The 17,254-nt window shown below is 46.7% G+C and overlaps 1 protein-coding gene across 2 annotated transcripts in view; it reads right to left on the reverse strand.

Moving 5' to 3' along the window:
* smg6 (SMG6 nonsense mediated mRNA decay factor) overlaps window positions 1-17,254 on the reverse strand; it is a 422,171-nt gene that overhangs the window by 90,567 nt on the left and 314,350 nt on the right. Inside the window, exon 12 of one of the 2 annotated variants that reach the window (XM_070856877.1) lies at window positions 15,513-15,662. The exons of the other annotated variant lie outside the window; for it this stretch is intronic. Within the exon in view, the coding sequence (XP_070712978.1) occupies window positions 15,513-15,662 (150 nt within the window). The remainder of the gene's footprint in view (window positions 1-15,512; window positions 15,663-17,254) is intronic. 2 annotated transcript variants of the gene reach the window in all.

Below are 17,254 nucleotides of genomic sequence, written 5' to 3' on the forward strand. Positions count from 1 at the left end.
ACTTCAGTCTCCTTTAAAGGAGGCAATTTAGGATGATAAAGGATAATCACAGGGTTTGCAAATAACACTAAAATCTGCCGTGTGGTTGATAATGAAGAAGAAAGCTGCGGACTGCAGGAAGATATCGATGAACTGGTCAGGTGGGCAGAACAATGGCAAATGGAATTCAATCCAGAGAAGTGTGAGGTAATGCATTTGGGGAGGTCTAACAAGGCAAGGGAATACACATTAAATGGTACAACACTGAAAAGTGTAGAGGAACAAAGGGACCTGGGAGTGCAGGTCCACAGATCCCTGAAGTAACATGCCAAGAAGATAAAGTGGTTCAGAAGGCATACGGAATACTTGCCTTTATTAGTCGAAGCATGGAATACAAGAGCAAGGAGGTTATACTTGAACTGTATAAAACACTGGTTAGGCCACAGCTGGAGTACTGCATACAGTTCTGGTCACGACATTACAGGAAAGATGTGATTGCACTGGAAAGGGTTCAGAGGAGATTTACGAGGATGCTGCATGGACTGGAGAATTTCGGCTATGAGGAAAGATTGGAGATGCTGGGTCTGTTTTCTTTGGAACAGAGGAGGCCGAGAGGAGATCTGATTGAGGTGTATAAAATTATATAAGGGGCCTGGATAGAGTGGATAGGACGGACCTGTTTCCCTTGACAGAGGGGTCAGCAACCAGGGGGCACAGATTTAAAGTAATTGGGGGGTGGTTTAGAGAAGATATGAGGGTGGTGGGGGTCTGGAACTCACTGCCTTAAAGGGTGGTAGAGGCAGAAACCCTCACCACATTTTTAAAGTACTTGGATGTGCACTTGAAGTGTTGTAACCTGCAGGCTACGGACTGAGAGCTGGGAAGTGGGATTAGGCTGGAGCTCTTGGTCGACTGGCACGGACACAATGGACCGAAATGGCCTCCTTCCGGGCTGTAAATTAAAAGGAGTAAGGCTTCACAATAACCAAGAATTCCTCGAGGATGCAAAAGCTAGGTTAGGGACTGTTGGTGTCGCATCTCCATTTTCAGAAAGCATTTGTTGAGGCCCCTCACAAAAGACTTATGACTGAAGAAAAGATTCATCGGATTATGGAGTTCTTTGTAAATTGAATAGCTACCCGTCCAGGTATTAGGAAGCAAAATAATTTAACTAGAAGGTTCCAGCGGCTCACCATACCAACCTCGAGGAAAGCAATGACTCTAGAGATGTGGAAAGTGTTCAGAGACTAAGTGGTTCATTTTATCTTAATCTGCTACACTCTTAATGGTTTATTCATTGAATCTCTCAAATGTAAGTTTGTACTTTCCATCCCTGTTTTATATCACAGACCATCAGAAAGCACTGATAGCTGTGTTTAGATGACACCAATTGCAGACAGAAACCATTGCCAGCACTGTAGAATATGATTTGTTGATCAGCACAAGGTCGAGACAACAATGACCAAAGCACATGAGAAAGTTGGGTGAATTTTGATCAGTTTCATAGTCCACCTGAATCCAAAGCAGTGTTGCTGCCTTAAATGTAACTCCAAATATTCCTTCTAACAGACAGTGACTAACTTGGTTCGTGATTCTGCACAGCTTTTCCCACTGGAATCTGTTGCTCCCATTTCTGCCGTTACCTATTGCTATTACCGTTGGCCGTTATCTATTGCTATTACTGCTGGCCGTTACCTATTGCTATCACCGCTGGCTGTTACCTATTGCCATTACCGCTGGCCGTTACTATTGCCATTACCGCTGGCCGTTACCTATTGCTATTACTGCTGGCCGTTACCTATTGCTATTACCGCTGGCTGTGTGCACGCGGCTCAGGGACAAACGGGGCATGAGAGCAGTGTTTAAATGGCACAATGGTGTTATTAGCTCAGCCTACAGGAAGAGGTGGTTCTACTGAGAAATGCCATTCTGATTTACAGAGATATAAGTGTTGCATATATAATGAAGGAGTTTACACTGCAGCATGAAAGCAAAGTTATAAGGGAATCAAGAACACATTGTCAGCTTGTAGGGAGGATTACACCTTTTTGTGATCAGCTGGGTGTCTGATACACATAGAAATCAATCCCGATATGTTTATTAAGATCTGAACCAAATTACTGTGAAATCCTCACCGAGAGAGTTCATCTTTGCCCAATATAGAATGTATGCATTCTGCCTAAAGGCCCAAATCTCATTAGCATAAATCCAGAGAGCTTTGGCATATCTTGGCAATAGCCAATGCACAGAGACTAACTATGCGCAGGGATTGTGGGAGTTTGACCAGCCTCCAATGGGGGATCTGTACCCCCAGGGCCCATTAACGAGCCAGGCTGGTTGGTCAATGATCTACAATATCCCGGAGTCTTGTCAACCTGCCTGGCTTGGGTATCAGATTAACAAATGTGCTTTGGGGGAGGCTTGACTCAGTCCCAATCTTGCACTGCCAGGCATGTCCCCTTGCTCCAATTCAATCTAGAGACCCTACGGATGGATTTTTCATGTAAGATGGTGACTGACTTGGTTGGGGGAGGGTGTTGGAAACAGAATTGAGGGAGTTGTTTAGCAGGACAGCAGTGCCATGATAGGTGCAAGACCCAGAGGAGGGAGAGTTGGCAGCTAGAGAGAATTGGTGAAGGAGTGAGGGGAGGGGAGGGTGCAAAGGTATTGGAAGTGTGGTTGTGGTAGGCAGGGAGTTGTGGATGGTAAAGGAAACAAGAAAATGATCAGCTGGTGAGGCCACAAGAGCTAGCAAGTGTGGGGGGGGGGGGGGGGGGATATAGAAATCAGATGAGAAGCGGCCAGGGGAATGAAGGTGGAGGCTACTTGCTGAGAATGAATAATCACTCGGTGCATGGGCTGAGGTAGAAGGGAAGAGATGTCAGCAAGGAAGCTGGCACAGGATTTGAGGGCAACAGTGGGGAAAAGGGTGAGGAAATTGTACCCCAGCAGCAGATGAAGAACCTCAGGTGAGATTTGGTGAGGAGAGTCTTTGGATGGGACACACGGTAAATAACATGCAGCCTGGCGAGGAGACCAAGATGAGATGGAAGGAGTTACCGACCATAAGCCAGGTTTCTGTGAGCATCAGAGTGTCAAATGGCTTCTCCACAGGGGGGTTGTAGACGGTGAGGACTTGGTTTGCGAGGGAGTGGATGCTCTGGTGACCAAGATGTGGGGGATGACTGATGACCCACTGCTGGCACTTGGAGAGGGAGGCAGTGACGGCTGTCTGGAGGGGCATGGGAGGTGGTTAGGGAGATGGGCAGGATGGTCGCCAGGCAGTAGAGGTTGCTGTACTGCGAGAGCCTGTGCCAGGAGGATAGCGAGGGTGAAGCAGCGGGAAGCTGAGCTCATCAACAAGCAGCTGAAGCCTGTGGTAGTGACAGCAAGAGGAAAACCCATCTGTGCGGTAAGATAAGATAGGGTGGGGGGGAAATGTTGATAAAAGAAAAAGGGGGGCGCAAAGGGAGTTTGAAGAAGGAGGAGGTGGGAGAGGAAAAGAACATAAGGGGGAAGGCTGATCGAGGGGAGCTTGGGTCTGGACAGCAGCCAATGTGTGCATGTGGGTGGATTCAGGAAAACCTTTGCTTACACAACTCAGAGGCAGAGAGTTAGGAAGAACAAGGACGGTTTCACACCACTCTTCATAGTTCGAGAAACCCGTGTAGCACAATCCTGTTAGGGTGCATACTTTAGAATTTTTGTTCATCTCAATTTCAATAATAAAGGAGTATTTCCTAGCCTGTCTCATACCTACACATGTTTCAGATTATTTAGGGTTAAGCCCAATTTTTGTTAAATCATTAATCCTCCTCTTGTAGTTTGAGAGGTGACAGATATCCCTTCAGGATCTCCCTCACTTTATCAGGTCCCTTGTTTGTGTGTTGCTGTTGTGGCCATCGGGACGGATGGAGGGAGTGTCCTCTTCGGGTGCTAGAACGAGTGAGGTCATCACCATGGAGATTCTGGACTGTACCCCGACCTTCCCAGCCTCAGAAAATGAAATCAAAATGGACATTAGAGAGAGGGAGCAGGACGTCCTCTAAATCTCCCAGGAATTTGGAGGCAACATTAAGTTGGAACGAATGCCATATCTCAGATATCAACCATATTTACATTCCTTGAAACTAAATGCAACAACTCTCGTTACCTTAACTATAATCCACACTGACGACCTATTTACTCCGACACTGCTTTTTGACTGCTGTGAGTGCCAAACTCAGAATTGTGAAGTTGGGAGAAATTCGTATCACGCGTCGAGGGCATAATTTACTCAACTAGTTGTCTGTAGTGGCCATCTACAGAAAGCCAGATAGGACACTCGGTCAACAAGCAAACTCAGGTCAGTTAGCGCCAATTACTCTAATTCAGTCCCGAACCCAAGAACTCGAAGTAACATACACCACTGAAGCCTTTGAGGAATACCCAAGAGGGCTGGGATCCGTGAGGAATGCCGGGAGCTGTATGGAATGCTGAGATCCGCCTTCATAAACGTAAGCTATGCATATCAGAAAAAGCAAGAATGTATAAGATCATAAGTGACTGACCAGTGAAGACCCTGCAGCCATCGGTCTGGTTCCATAAACTGATGCCCAATTAATTACTCACTCACTACCTCTGCTTAACATGAAATAGTCCGATTTCAAAATGATCTGTTGGACATCATGGGGCAGGGTTCATCCCACCTCCCCCAACAGTACAAGTGCCTCCCTTTAGGGAGCTAAATTAAAAAGTAGGACCTCAAAAGTAGTAATCTCGGGATTGCTACCAGTGCCACGTGCTAGTCAGAGTAGGAATCACAGGATAGCTCAGATGAATACGTGGCTTGAGCAGTGGTGCAGCAGGGAGGGATTCAAATTCCTGGGGCATTGGAACCGGTTCTGGGAGAGGTGGGACCAGTACAAACCGGACGGTCTGCACCTGTGCAGGACCGGAACCAATGTCCTAGGGGGAGTGTTTGCTAGTGCTGTTGGGGAGGAGTTAAACTAATATGGCAGGGGGATGGGAACCTATGCAGGGAGACAGAGGGAAACAAAAAGGAGACAAAAGCAAAAGACAGAAAGGAGATGAAGAAAAGTGGAGGGCAGAGAAACCCAAGGCAAAGAACAAAAAGGGCCACTGTACAACAAAATTCTAAAAGGACAAAGGGTGTTAAAAAAACAAGCCTGAAGGCTTTGTATCTTAATGCAAGGAGTATCCGTAATAAGGTGGATGAATTAACTGTGCAAATAGATGTTAACAAATATGATGTGATTGGGATTACAGAGACGTGGCTCCAGGATGATCAGGGCTTGGAACTCAACATCCAGGGATATTCAACATTCAGGAAGGATAGAATAAAAGGAAAAGGAGGTGGGGTAGCATTGCTGGTTAAAGAGGAGATTAATGCAATAGTTAGGAAGGACATTAGCTTGGATGATCTATACAGGTCGAGCTGCAGAACACCAAAGGGCAAAAAACTTTAGTGGGAGTTGTGTACAGTAGTAGTGATGTTGGGGAGGGCATCAAACAGGAAATTAGGGGTGCATGCAATAAGGGTGCAGCAGTTATAATGGGTGACTTTAATATGCACATAGATTGGGCTAACCAAACTGGAACAATACAGTGGAAGAGGATTTCCTGGAGTGCATAAGGGATGGTTTTCTAGACCAATATGTCGAGGAACCAACTGGGGGGAGGCCATCTTAGACTGGGTGTTGTGTAATGAGAGAGGATTAATTAGCAATCTCGTTGTGCGAGGCCCCTTGGGGAAGAGTGACCATAATATGGTGGAATTCTGCATTAGGATGGAGAATGACACAGTTAATTCAGAGACCATGGTCCAGAACTTAAAGAAGGGTAACTTTGAAGGTATGAGGCGTGAATTGGCTAGAATAGATTGACGAATGATACTTAAGGGGTTGACTGTGGATGGGCAATGGCAGACATTTAGAGACCGCATGGATGAACTACAACAATTGTACATTCCTGTCTGGCGAAAAAATAAAAAAGGGAAGGTGGCTCAACCGTGACTATCAAGAGAAATCAGGGGTAGTATTAAAGCCAAGGAAGTGGCATACAAATTGGCCAGAAATATCAGCGAACGCGGGGACTGGGAGAAATTTAGAACTCAGCAGAGGAGGACAAAGGGTTTGATTAGGGCAGGGAAAATGGAGTACGAGAAGAAGCTTGCAGGGAACATTAAGACGGATTGCAAAAGTTTCTATAGATATGTAAAGAGAAAAAGGTTAGTAAAGACAAACGTAGGTCCCCTGCAGTCAGAATCAGGGGAAGTCATAACGGGGAACAAAGAAATGGCGGACCAATTGAACAAGTACTTTGGTTCGGTATTCACTAAGGAGGACACAAACAACCTTCCGGATATAAAAAGGGTCAGAGGGTCGAGTAAGGAGGAGGAACTGAGGGAAATCCTTATTAGTGAGGAAATTGTGTTGGGGAAATTGATGGGATTGAAGGCCGATAAATCCCCAGGGCCTGATGGACTGCATCCCAGAGTACTTAAGGTGGCGGCCTTGGAAATAGCGAATGCATTGACAGTCATTTTCCAACATTCCATAGACTCTGGATCAGTTCCTATCGAGTGGAGGGTAGCCAATGTAACCCCACTTTTTAAAAAAGGAGAGAGAAAACAGGGAATTATAGACCGGTCAGCCTGACCTCAGTAGTGGGTAAAATGATGGAATCAATTATTAAGGATGTCATAGCAGCGCATTTGGAAAGAGGTAATATGATAGGTCCAAGTCAGCATGGATTTGTGAAAGGGAAATCATGCTTGACAAATCTTCTGGAATTTTTTGAGGATGTTTCCAGTAGAGTGGACAAGGGAGATCCAGTTGATGTGGTATATTTGGACTTTCAGAAGGCTTTCGACAAGGTCCCACACAAGAGATTAATGTGCAAAGTTAAAGCACATGGGATTGGGGGTAGTGTGCTGACATGGATTGAGAACTGGTTGGCAGACAGGAAGCAAAGAGTAGGAGTAAATGGGTACTTTTCAGAATGGCAGGCAGTGACTAGTGGGGTACCGCAAGGTTCTGTGCTGGGGCCCCAGCTGTTTACATTGTACATTAATGATTTAGACGAGGGGATTAAATGTAGTATCTCCAAATTTGCGGATGACACTAAGTTGGGTGGCAGTGTGAGCTGTGAGGAGGATGCTATGAGGCTGCAGAGCGACTTGGATAGGTTCGGTGAGTGGGCAAACGCATGGCAGATGAAGTATAATGTTAAATGTGAGGTTATCCACTTTGGTGGTAAAAACAGAGAGACAGACTATTATCTGAATGGTGGATTAGGAAAAGGGGAGGTTCAATGAGACCTGGGTGTCATGGTACATCAGTCATTGAAGTTTGGCATGCAGGTACAGCAGGCGGTTAAGAAAGCAAATGGCATGTTGGCCTTCATAGCGAGGGGATTTGAGTACAGAGGCAGGGAGGTGTTGCTACAGTTGTACAGGGCCTTGGTGAGGCCACACCTGGAGTATTGTGTACAGTTTTGGTCTCCTAACCTGAGGAAGGACATTCTTGCTATTGAGGGAGTGCAGTGAAGGTTCACCAGACTGATTCCCGGGATGGCGGGACTGACCTATCAAGAAAGACTGGATCAACTGGGCTTGTATTCACTGGAGTTCAGAAGAATGAGAGGGGACCTCATAGAAACGTTTAAAATTCGGATGGGTTTAGACAGGTTAGATGCAGGAAGAATGTTCCCAATGTTGGGGAAGTCCAGAACCAGGGGTCACAGTCTAAGGATAAGGGGTAAGCCATTTAGGACCGAGATGAGGAGAAACTTCTTCACCCAGAGAGTGGTGAACCTGTGGAATTCTCTACCACAGAAAGTTGTTGAGGCCAATTCACTAAATATATTCAAAAAGGAGTTAGATGTAGTCCTTACTACTAGGGGGATCAAGGGGTATGGCGAGAAAGCAGGAATGGGGTACTGAAGTTGCATGTTCAGCCGTGAACTCATTGAATGGCGGTGCAGGCTAGAAGGGCCGAATGGCCTACTCCTGCACCTATTTTCTATGTTTCTATGTTTCTATATTTAAACAGCAACAATTACCAATAAATATCAGGATCAACCATCCAAAGTACTCAAAAACAAAAAAAAATCCCAACAAAGGGGTTCCATTGCTAAAGGCTGGGAAGGGAAAGCATTTGGGAGTGAGACAATTAGTAATAAAGTTAATTGTGTACTAGAGTACGGACACTGTACAGGTCAGTGCCGAGACGAATCTTAGAGTATGGTGTGCAGTTTGGCAGGAAATAGAAAGATTAGAAAGGGTTGAGAGAAAAATGACTCAGATGAGCCCAGGCTATTGAGGAAAAGCTCAAGCTTAATTTTGCTGGAGAAAAGCCTAAGAGGAGACATGGTGCAGATTTTCAAGCAATGAAATAAGCAAACTTGGAGCGTAGGATTAGAAGAAACAAGCCTTGAGGAAGGTTAGAAACGAGATGCCCTCCCAGAGGAACATGTGGAACAGATTCCCAGAGAAGGGAACTCATTTGGTCTCAATTTACACCTTTAAAAGAGAAGTTGATATCTGTTGAGAAAAGGGATTGAAGGTTAAAGAGGTAGGAACATAAGAATTCCTAAATGAAAAAGATGGAGGTCCAACTAGTTCACCTACCAGCCGGGCAGCCGCATATTACAATGATAATGGAGTTGTTCACCACGATCAATCTCCAGCAAATAGTCTACACGAGTCCTGGACATGATGCAAGGAACACCCCAGTGGTGGAAAGCTTGGTTTATTTTAGGAGAGCTCAAGGAATGAACGAGGAAGCTTTCTGTTGCACGTTATTGATGAAAAAAACCCAGTAAATTTGTGTGTAAAGTATGTTTATAATTTTGCGGTAAAGAGCAAAATGTGTTGTTAAAAGTGGTGGTGGGGAGTGGGCGACCCATGACAGAATGCTCATACATGGACTGTGGGGTTGACTTGGCTAGTCTCGCTGGGGGTTTATGCTCTTATGGTAACAAGATTATTAACAACACAATGAATAGCTATCCCAGCACTGGGGAAATCTCAGTCAGTGCCACATTGGAACCTTTCATCATTTCAGTAGAGACTGTGTCAAAGACTGATTCAACTATAGAGGGTCCACAGCTGAGCAGGATTCTGCACTCACTCAAAACCCGACCTGTGTACACTTTTAGCAGGAGTCTTCAGATAATGATGGAGTAGGGATACCGGCAGATTTCCCTCTCCCTAAATAAGCCCACTGGCCCAGCTCAGAGCAGCTAATTTAGCACAGATGGAACCGAGGCCCTTCTGATCTGTCCAGCTCAGCTACTCACTGGCAACAGTTAATGATCCATCGGGGAAGCCTACAACTGAATCACTGTGGAGCAACAATTTCCTGCACAATCTGAATGTCTGACTCTACTAGAACATCCACAGTATGTGAATCCAACAAAATCACCATGACAACTCGGGGAATTACATCTAGTTTTACTTACTGTGCCCAACAAAGTATATTGAGGCACAAACAAAAACTTCAGAGAAGGCTCACCAAAATGATTGCTGGTCTGATATTACTGACCTGTGGACAGAGGATGAAGCTTCAATAGAGACAAGTGGGAAAGAAAGACTTGCATTTATATAGTGCCTTTCTCCACCTCAGGACATCCAAAGCGCTTTACAGCCAATCTTTTTTGAAGTGTAGTCACTGTTGCAATGTAATGTGTGAGTGAGTGAGTGTCAAGCAGCCAACCAAGGAATGGAGTCCAAAGAATGGACGGCCCCGAGATTAGACTCCAAATACATTGAGTCCAGGTGGTGGAAAGCCCTGGGCCAGGAACCCAGTCTTCCAGCTGGTAATGTTGAACCAGTGCGCCCCTTGAAAAACATGAGGTGGAAACAAGACAAGACAGGAATTCTCTGCCCCAGAGAGCTGTGGAGGCTGGGTCACTGAATATATTTAAGGTGGAGATAAGACAGATTTTTGAGCGATATGGGAGCAACAGACTATGGGGGACGGGCAGGAAAGTGGAGCTGAGTCCATGATCAGATCAGCCATGATCTCATTGAATGGCAGAGCAGGCTCGAGGGGCCAAATGGCCGACTCCTGCTCCTATTTCTTATGTTCTTAAGACTCAGCAACCCATCTCACCCATGTTGTTGTTTGGGTCCAATGCGGGACCTGCCCAGACTGTCACCTCCCTCTTACCCCTGCACATATCCCTCTACTCCGTTAAATTAGGAATCTGTCCAATTGGCTGGTAGAACTAAAGGAACTGAGAACCTGTACCGGATTTCAGGAGAGCAAACTTCTCCAAAATGACGGATGACTTGGTGCGGGTAAATTGGCCAACCCTCCTCGGTGGTGATGAGACCGATGTTGAATATGAATGGAAAGTTTTAAAGGACAAGATTAAAAATGTAAAAAACAAAAATGAACCCAAAATCAAAAGAAGGAACTGTGGTAAGATAAAGCTGACTGGCTCTGTACAAAGACAAATAAGATGTAAACAGGAATGTTTCTATAAATTAAAAACATGTATTATTCAAATAAACAGGGAACTAAAGAAAATGAAGGCTGCGATTAGATCAGCAAAAAGACTAATGGAAAAAAAGATTGTAGACAACTGTGACAGTAATGGGAAGAGCTTTTTTTTAGTGATGTGAAGAGTCAGAGAACTATCAATGACTGTATTGGGCCACTATAGGGTGTTCAAGGACAAGTTACACAGGACTCACCGAGTATGGCGGGAATATTAAATCAGTACTTTGCATCAATCTTCACCCTTGAAGATGATGCTCAAATATTAAAATGTAACAATATTAGTTTTGTTAGTAACATTAACATAGATAAACATATTGTTTTAGAAAGAATTAAGAACTTGATAATAGACAGAGCAGCCGGGCCAGATGATATCCACAGAGGGTCCTCCGGGAGATGGGACATGTGCTGTGCGAGCCCCTCCAGGAGATGGGACATTTTGCTGTGTGAGGGTCCTCTGGGAGATGGGATATGTGCTGTGTGAGGGTCCTCCGGGAGATGGAACATTTTGCTGTGTGAGGGTCCTCCGGGAGATGGGACATGTGCTGTGCGAGCCCCTCTGGGAGATGGGACATGTGCTGTGTGAGGGTCCTCCGGGAGATGGGACATGTGCTGTGTGAGCCCCTCCAGGAGGTGGGACATGTGCTGTGTGAGCCCCTCTGGGAGATGGGACATTTTGCTGTGTGAGGGTCCTCCGGGAGATTGAACATGTGCTGTGTGAGGGTCCTCCAGGAGATGGGATATGTGCTGTGTGAGCCCCTCCAGGAGGTGGGACATGTGCTGTGTGAGGGTCCTCCGGGAGATGGGACATGTGCTGTGTGAGCCCCTCCGGGAGATGGGACATGTGCTGTGTGAGCCCCTCCAGGAGGTGGGACATGTGCTGTGTGAGGGTCCTCCGGGAGATGGGACATGTGCTGTGTGAGGTTCCTCCGGGAGATGGGACATGTGCTGTGTGAGGGTCCTCCAGGAGATGGGACATGTGCTGTGTGAGGTTCCTCCGGGAGATGGGACATGTGCTGTGTGAGGTTCCTCCGGGAGATGGGACATGTGCTGTGTGAGCCCCTCCAGGAGGTGGGACATGTGCTGTGTGAGCCCCTCCGGGAGATGGGACATGTGCTGTGTGAGGGTCCTCCGGGAGATGGGACATGTGCTGTGTGAGCCTCTCCGGGAGATGGGACACGTGCTGTGTGAGGGTCCTCCGGGAGATGGGACATGTGCTGTGTGAGCCCCTCCGGGAGATGGGACACGTGCTGTGTGAGGATCCTCCGGGAGATGGGACATGTGCTGTGTGAGCCCCTCCGGGAGATGGGACATGTGCTGTGTGAGCCCCTCCGGGAGATGGGACATGTGCTGTGTGAGCCCCTCCGGGAGATGGGACACGTGCTGTGTGAGGGTCCTCCGGGAGATGGGACATGTGCTGTGTGAGCCCCTCCGGGAGATGGGACATGTGCTGTGTGAGGGTCCTCCGGGAGATGGGACATGTGCTGTGTGAGCCCCTCCGGGAGATGGGACATGTGCTGTGTGAGCCCCTCCGGGAGATGGGACACGTGCTGTGTGAGGGTCCTCCGGGAGATGGGACATGTGCTGTGTGAGCCCCTCCGGGAGATGGGACATGTGCTGTGTGAGGGTCCTCCGGGAGATGGGACATGTGCTGTGTGAGGGTCCTCCGGGAGATGGGACATGTGCTGTGTGAGGGTCCTCCGGGAGATGGGACATGTGCTGTGTGAGCCCCTCCGGGAGATGGGACATGTGCTGTGTGAGCCCCTCCGGGAGATGGGATATGTGCTGTGTGAGCCCCTCCGGGAGGTGGGACATGTGCTGTGTGAGCCCCTCCGGGAGATGGGACATGTGCTGTGTGAACCCCTCCGGGAGATGAGACATGTGCTGTGTGAGGGTCCTCCGGGAGATAGGACATGTGCTGTGTGAGCCCCTCCGGGAGATGGGACATGTGCTGTGTGAGCCCCTCCGGGAGATGAGACATGTGCTGTGTGAGCCCCTGGCCTGTATGTTTAATAGCTAACTGCACTCTGGAATGGTTCCTACAGATTGGAAGACTAATGTAGTCCCCATTTTTAACAAGGTGACAAGGCAGACCCGGGTAACTATAGGCCCATCAGTTTAACATCAGTAATAGGCAAGGAATCATAAGGGATGCAATATATGAATACTTGGATCGGGAGGAACATATTTGGGACACCCAACATGGTTTCATAAAAAAATAAAGAGGTCATGGCTCACGAATCTAATTGTATTTTTTTGAAAAAATTACAAAGTTGGTGGAGGAGGAAAGCCCAGTAGAAATTGTCTACTTCGATTTCCAAAAAGCTGTTGATAAGGTACCGCATAAGAGGCTTCTCCAAAAGATCAGAACCTCTGGTATTAGTGGAAATATAGTGAGCTGGATACACAACTGGCTGGCAGGACGCAGGCAAAGAGCAGTTACAGATGTATTTGGAAACCGCTCACCAGTGGTGTCCCACAGTGTTGGGACTGTTGCTTTTTACTATTTTTATTAATGATCTGGATTTTGGGGTTGGTGGCACAATTTGCAGATACCACCACGATCTGTGAGAGTGCGAGAACTGTAGAAGATGCTCGTCTGCTTCAGGCAGATCTTAATGTGTTGGGAGTTTGGGCTCAATACTATGCAGTGTTATGCATGTGGGCAGGGCAAATGCTCAACATTCATACACTGTCCAGGGAAAGGCATTAAAGATAGTGGAGATAGAAAGAGATTTGGGCATTCTAGTGCATACATCCTTAAAGGTACATGAGCAATGCCATGCAGCGATAGCTAGAGTAAATAGGGTGTTTGGGTGTATCCATAGGACAACTGAGTATAAGATGAGGCGTACTGTTCTGTCTTTGTACAAGACCTTAGTCAGGCCGCACTTGGAATACGATGTCCAGTTTTGGTCTCCTCACATGGTGGGTGATATTGAGGCTCTGGAAAGGATGCAGAAGAGAACCACTAGACTAATTCCAAGTCTAAAGCATCTTAGTTATCAAGATAGGCTAAAAGAGTTGGGAATCTCTACCTTAGGGTTGAGTAGGTTGGGCCTGTACACATTGGAGTTCAGAAGAATGAGAGGTGATCTTATCGAAACATATAAGATAATGAGGGGGCTCAACAAGGTGGATGCAGAGAGGATATTTCCATTCATAGGGGAAACTAAAACTAGGGGACATAGTCTCAGAATAAGGGGCCACCCATTTAAAACTGAGATGAGGTGGAATTTCTTCTCTCACAGGGTTGTAAATCTGTGGAATTCTCTGTCCCACAGAGCTGTGGAGGCTGGGTCATTGAATATATTTAAGGCGGAGATAGACAGATTTTTGAATGAAAAGGGAATAAAGGGTTATGGGGAGCGGGCAGGGAAGTGGAGCTGAGTCCATGATCAGATCAGCCATGATCTTATTGAATGGTGGAGCAGGCTCGAGGGGCCAGGTGGCTTACTCCTGCTCCTATTTCTTATGTTCTTAGAGCAGTATAGATTTAGGGGATCGGATTGAGGTTTATAAGATAATGAAGGAAATAGACAGTGTTCCAGCTGACATTTTATTTCATTTACATAGGTTAGGCAGGACCAGGGGTCACACAGTTAAGTTGTATGGGGCTAGATCGATGTTACACATCGGGAGGTGAGTCGTTTCCCAGAGAACAGTAGACCTCTGGAACAAGCTGCCGTTCCATGTGGCGGATGCAGACTCACTGAATTCCTTCAAGCAAAAGCTGGATTTGTTTCTGGCTGTGGCGGAGATCACCTCTTACAGAAGATCGGTACTGCAGGGAATTTAATGGCCAGAGTGATCTCCTGGACTAGTTTCAATCGCCTAGATGGGTCGGAGAGGAATTTCCCAGATTTTCCCCCCACAAATTGGCCTGGGTTATCAGGTTTTTTTTTGCTTCTCCCAGGAGATCACATGGTTTGGGGTGGGGTGGAGTGTATAAATTGTGACACACAAGGCATCGCAATTGTGGGGGGACAGGCTGGGCGGACCAGGTGGTCTTTACCTGTCCGTCATTGTTCGTATGTTTATATTTCCTTTTTGATGGTTTTGACAAGAGTTTTCATTCACTGTACTGGCAACGGTCTATTCTGAAACTTAATTATAACGTGTGAAGTTGCTATTTGCCAAGTTGCATTTAGTTTGTGGTTTCCTTAGTCAATAACCACACCCCCATTTTACAGTCACATTCTAGAGAAATTGGTAACGCTGCAAATTGCTCTACTTAGATGTACATAATGAGGACTCGAAAGAATGAATGTCTGACTTTGATTGGTTTGCTGCTGTCAAGGCAACACGGGGTGCAAGGGCAAAGCACAATAATGCTGCGAGGAACTCTGCCCCACTCACTCCCCTCCATCCCAGCAATCTTACCTGAGAGCTCCAGGGGCCAGGCCTTGTGGTTAAGATCTGTGTGTAATGAATTACATAAAGGAAAGGTTGCAAAGAGTTTGGTTGTACAGTGATGGGAGTGAAATTTCAGCGCTTCAAGGGTTAATGGAACTAAAGCTGGAACTAATCCTTTCAAAAATAAGAAATCAGTTCTAGCTGGTGCACAGGTTAACAAAGTCAGTGATTGATTTTAATGATTTTAATACGAGACGCTGGGTCCTGAGCAGGGAGTTTGAAGGGAAAAAAACATAAAACTAACTTTAATAAATGAGTCTTTGGAAGAAGCCGGCTGAAAACATGTTTTTTCTGAATGGATAAATCGAGAAAGCATCCAACACTGTTGATATTAACATTTTAAAACATTTATCTTACTTTTAAAAGGTTAAACTGGGTTTGGAAAAATAACTGGAGTCTGTTCAGGACCAAAGCCAAAGCCTCGAGGGCACACATGTGCATTTTCCCAAAAGGGTCTTTGGTTTGCCTATTTTATAACCAGCCCTGCATAGCGCAAGAGTTTGAAGCATATGGCTAGACAGATGGTTCTGGCTCCTATTCAAGGCTGACAGAAATGAAAGAAAAAAAAAAAGATGGAAAGTTCTTTTCCCAGTGAAGAGCCTTGGGTACCTGGATCTTTTCCTGTCTGCGCTGCTGCTCAGCAAATCTTTTAGTCAGTGCTTGCTTTTTTGCCCGCAGCTCTTTTATATCATCTTCCCCTCCACTGCCTTCGGGCTCAGAGTCTTGTCCCTCGTATTCTTCAATGATGACATCTTCTTCCTGTGCACAAATGGTTGGCAACAGAATTGAAGTGAGGAAGAGTGGAAAAATGAGACTGCTACTAACAAGATACAGCAAGGCGCTGCCATTTTCAATATTCAGCCCATACATTAAACAAAAGTTCAGGAACACAGACCTAAGCCATGTCATATTCATGCCTCGCTGATTAATAATGCCTTGATAAGAATAGAAGCTGCCAGAAATCGAGATAAACATGGATTACCAAGGCAGTCTGCTAGCTCTCGTGAACTCCAAACCCAGCAGATTTCTAAATTCAAATTGTAACAGAGACTGATATTTGAACATGCCTTGCCTGCTGGATAACTTCCATAAGTTGTGTATCAGGCTGTTAGGCAGACTTCAGGACACAGCCCTGCTCCATCATAGTGCACCTCTGGCCAGGGAGGCAAAGCTGTACGATTGGGCATTGAACCAACGACACAAATGCCAGGAACTGCCCTCGCAAGGGAAGGTCACCCCACTACTGGTTGGCACCACAGGCTTGAGGAAATGCCTCCGAATACCTCACCTGGCTCTGTGCATCGCAGCTTGCCTGTGTGAAAGGCCACGATCTGATCGTCATACCCTTCACCTCATAAGTAGAAAAACTTTCTTTTAAATGCTTCACACCATTGCACAACTAAGAATGATTCATGGGAATTCACTGTGCAGGTAGTCTCTGGGCATGACTCTGGCCAGGGAGGCAAAGCTTTGGTCTTGCTCTGTGTCACAGCACGTTAGTTTGAGAGGAACAACTTATGCAATATTAATTGTACGGCTCGGTGCCCAATGAGCCTGGCCAATGCTGTAATCACAAAGGCCACTAACTGCCAGGAGACAAAAAAACATTTCACAGTTTTTGTATAAAATACAATGCAAACCCAAGAGCCTGAACACGAGTTCACCCCCACCCGCCGTTCTCTCGGTTTGTGGATGATGAATTGTGCCGTTGCACAATCCCACAGGCACGGAGCCCATGGAGCTCTTCGGCAGGTGAAAAGACAGTGAATGCTGCCTATCCATTTGGTCATGGGGCAGGGTCTTCACAGCGGATTCCTCACCCAGCACTCAAACACGGCCCACAAAGGGGAAGTGATAGCAATCAGGAGACGGAACTTGGGCTGATTCTACTCTCGGGAACACGGAGGCTGATGTTAGTGTCCTCGGTGCTGCTCCCGGAGATCAGCTAAGGCAGCACAGAGCAGGATTCAAACCTGGGACCTTCCTGGCCAGCATGGAACACCAGCACGCCACATGGCCCTCGATAACTGCCAGCATTTCTGTGACTTCGGCAATAACCAGGAGGAGCTAACACTCCAAAAATAAACAGCTTAAAATTCTCACCGCTAAGGAATCCCACATTAAAACCCAATGTTAAGGATCAAAAACCAGAGTCTACACATTAAACGGCATGGCCCAGTCTGGCGTGCTCTGTAGCAGTGCATCGTGTGTTGACCAGATAATGCAAGGAGCAGTCCACCGAGAGCGGGGGGGAGGGGAATGGAGGGACAGGTGATTTGTGGGGGGGGGGGGGGGGAGGAGGAGAGCGGATGGAGGGGCGGGGGCGATGGGGGTGGGAATGGAGGGGGGAG

Source organism: Pristiophorus japonicus, chromosome 16 (genome assembly GCF_044704955.1).
Source record: "Pristiophorus japonicus isolate sPriJap1 chromosome 16, sPriJap1.hap1, whole genome shotgun sequence".
Lineage (NCBI taxonomy): Eukaryota > Metazoa > Chordata > Chondrichthyes > Pristiophoridae > Pristiophorus > Pristiophorus japonicus.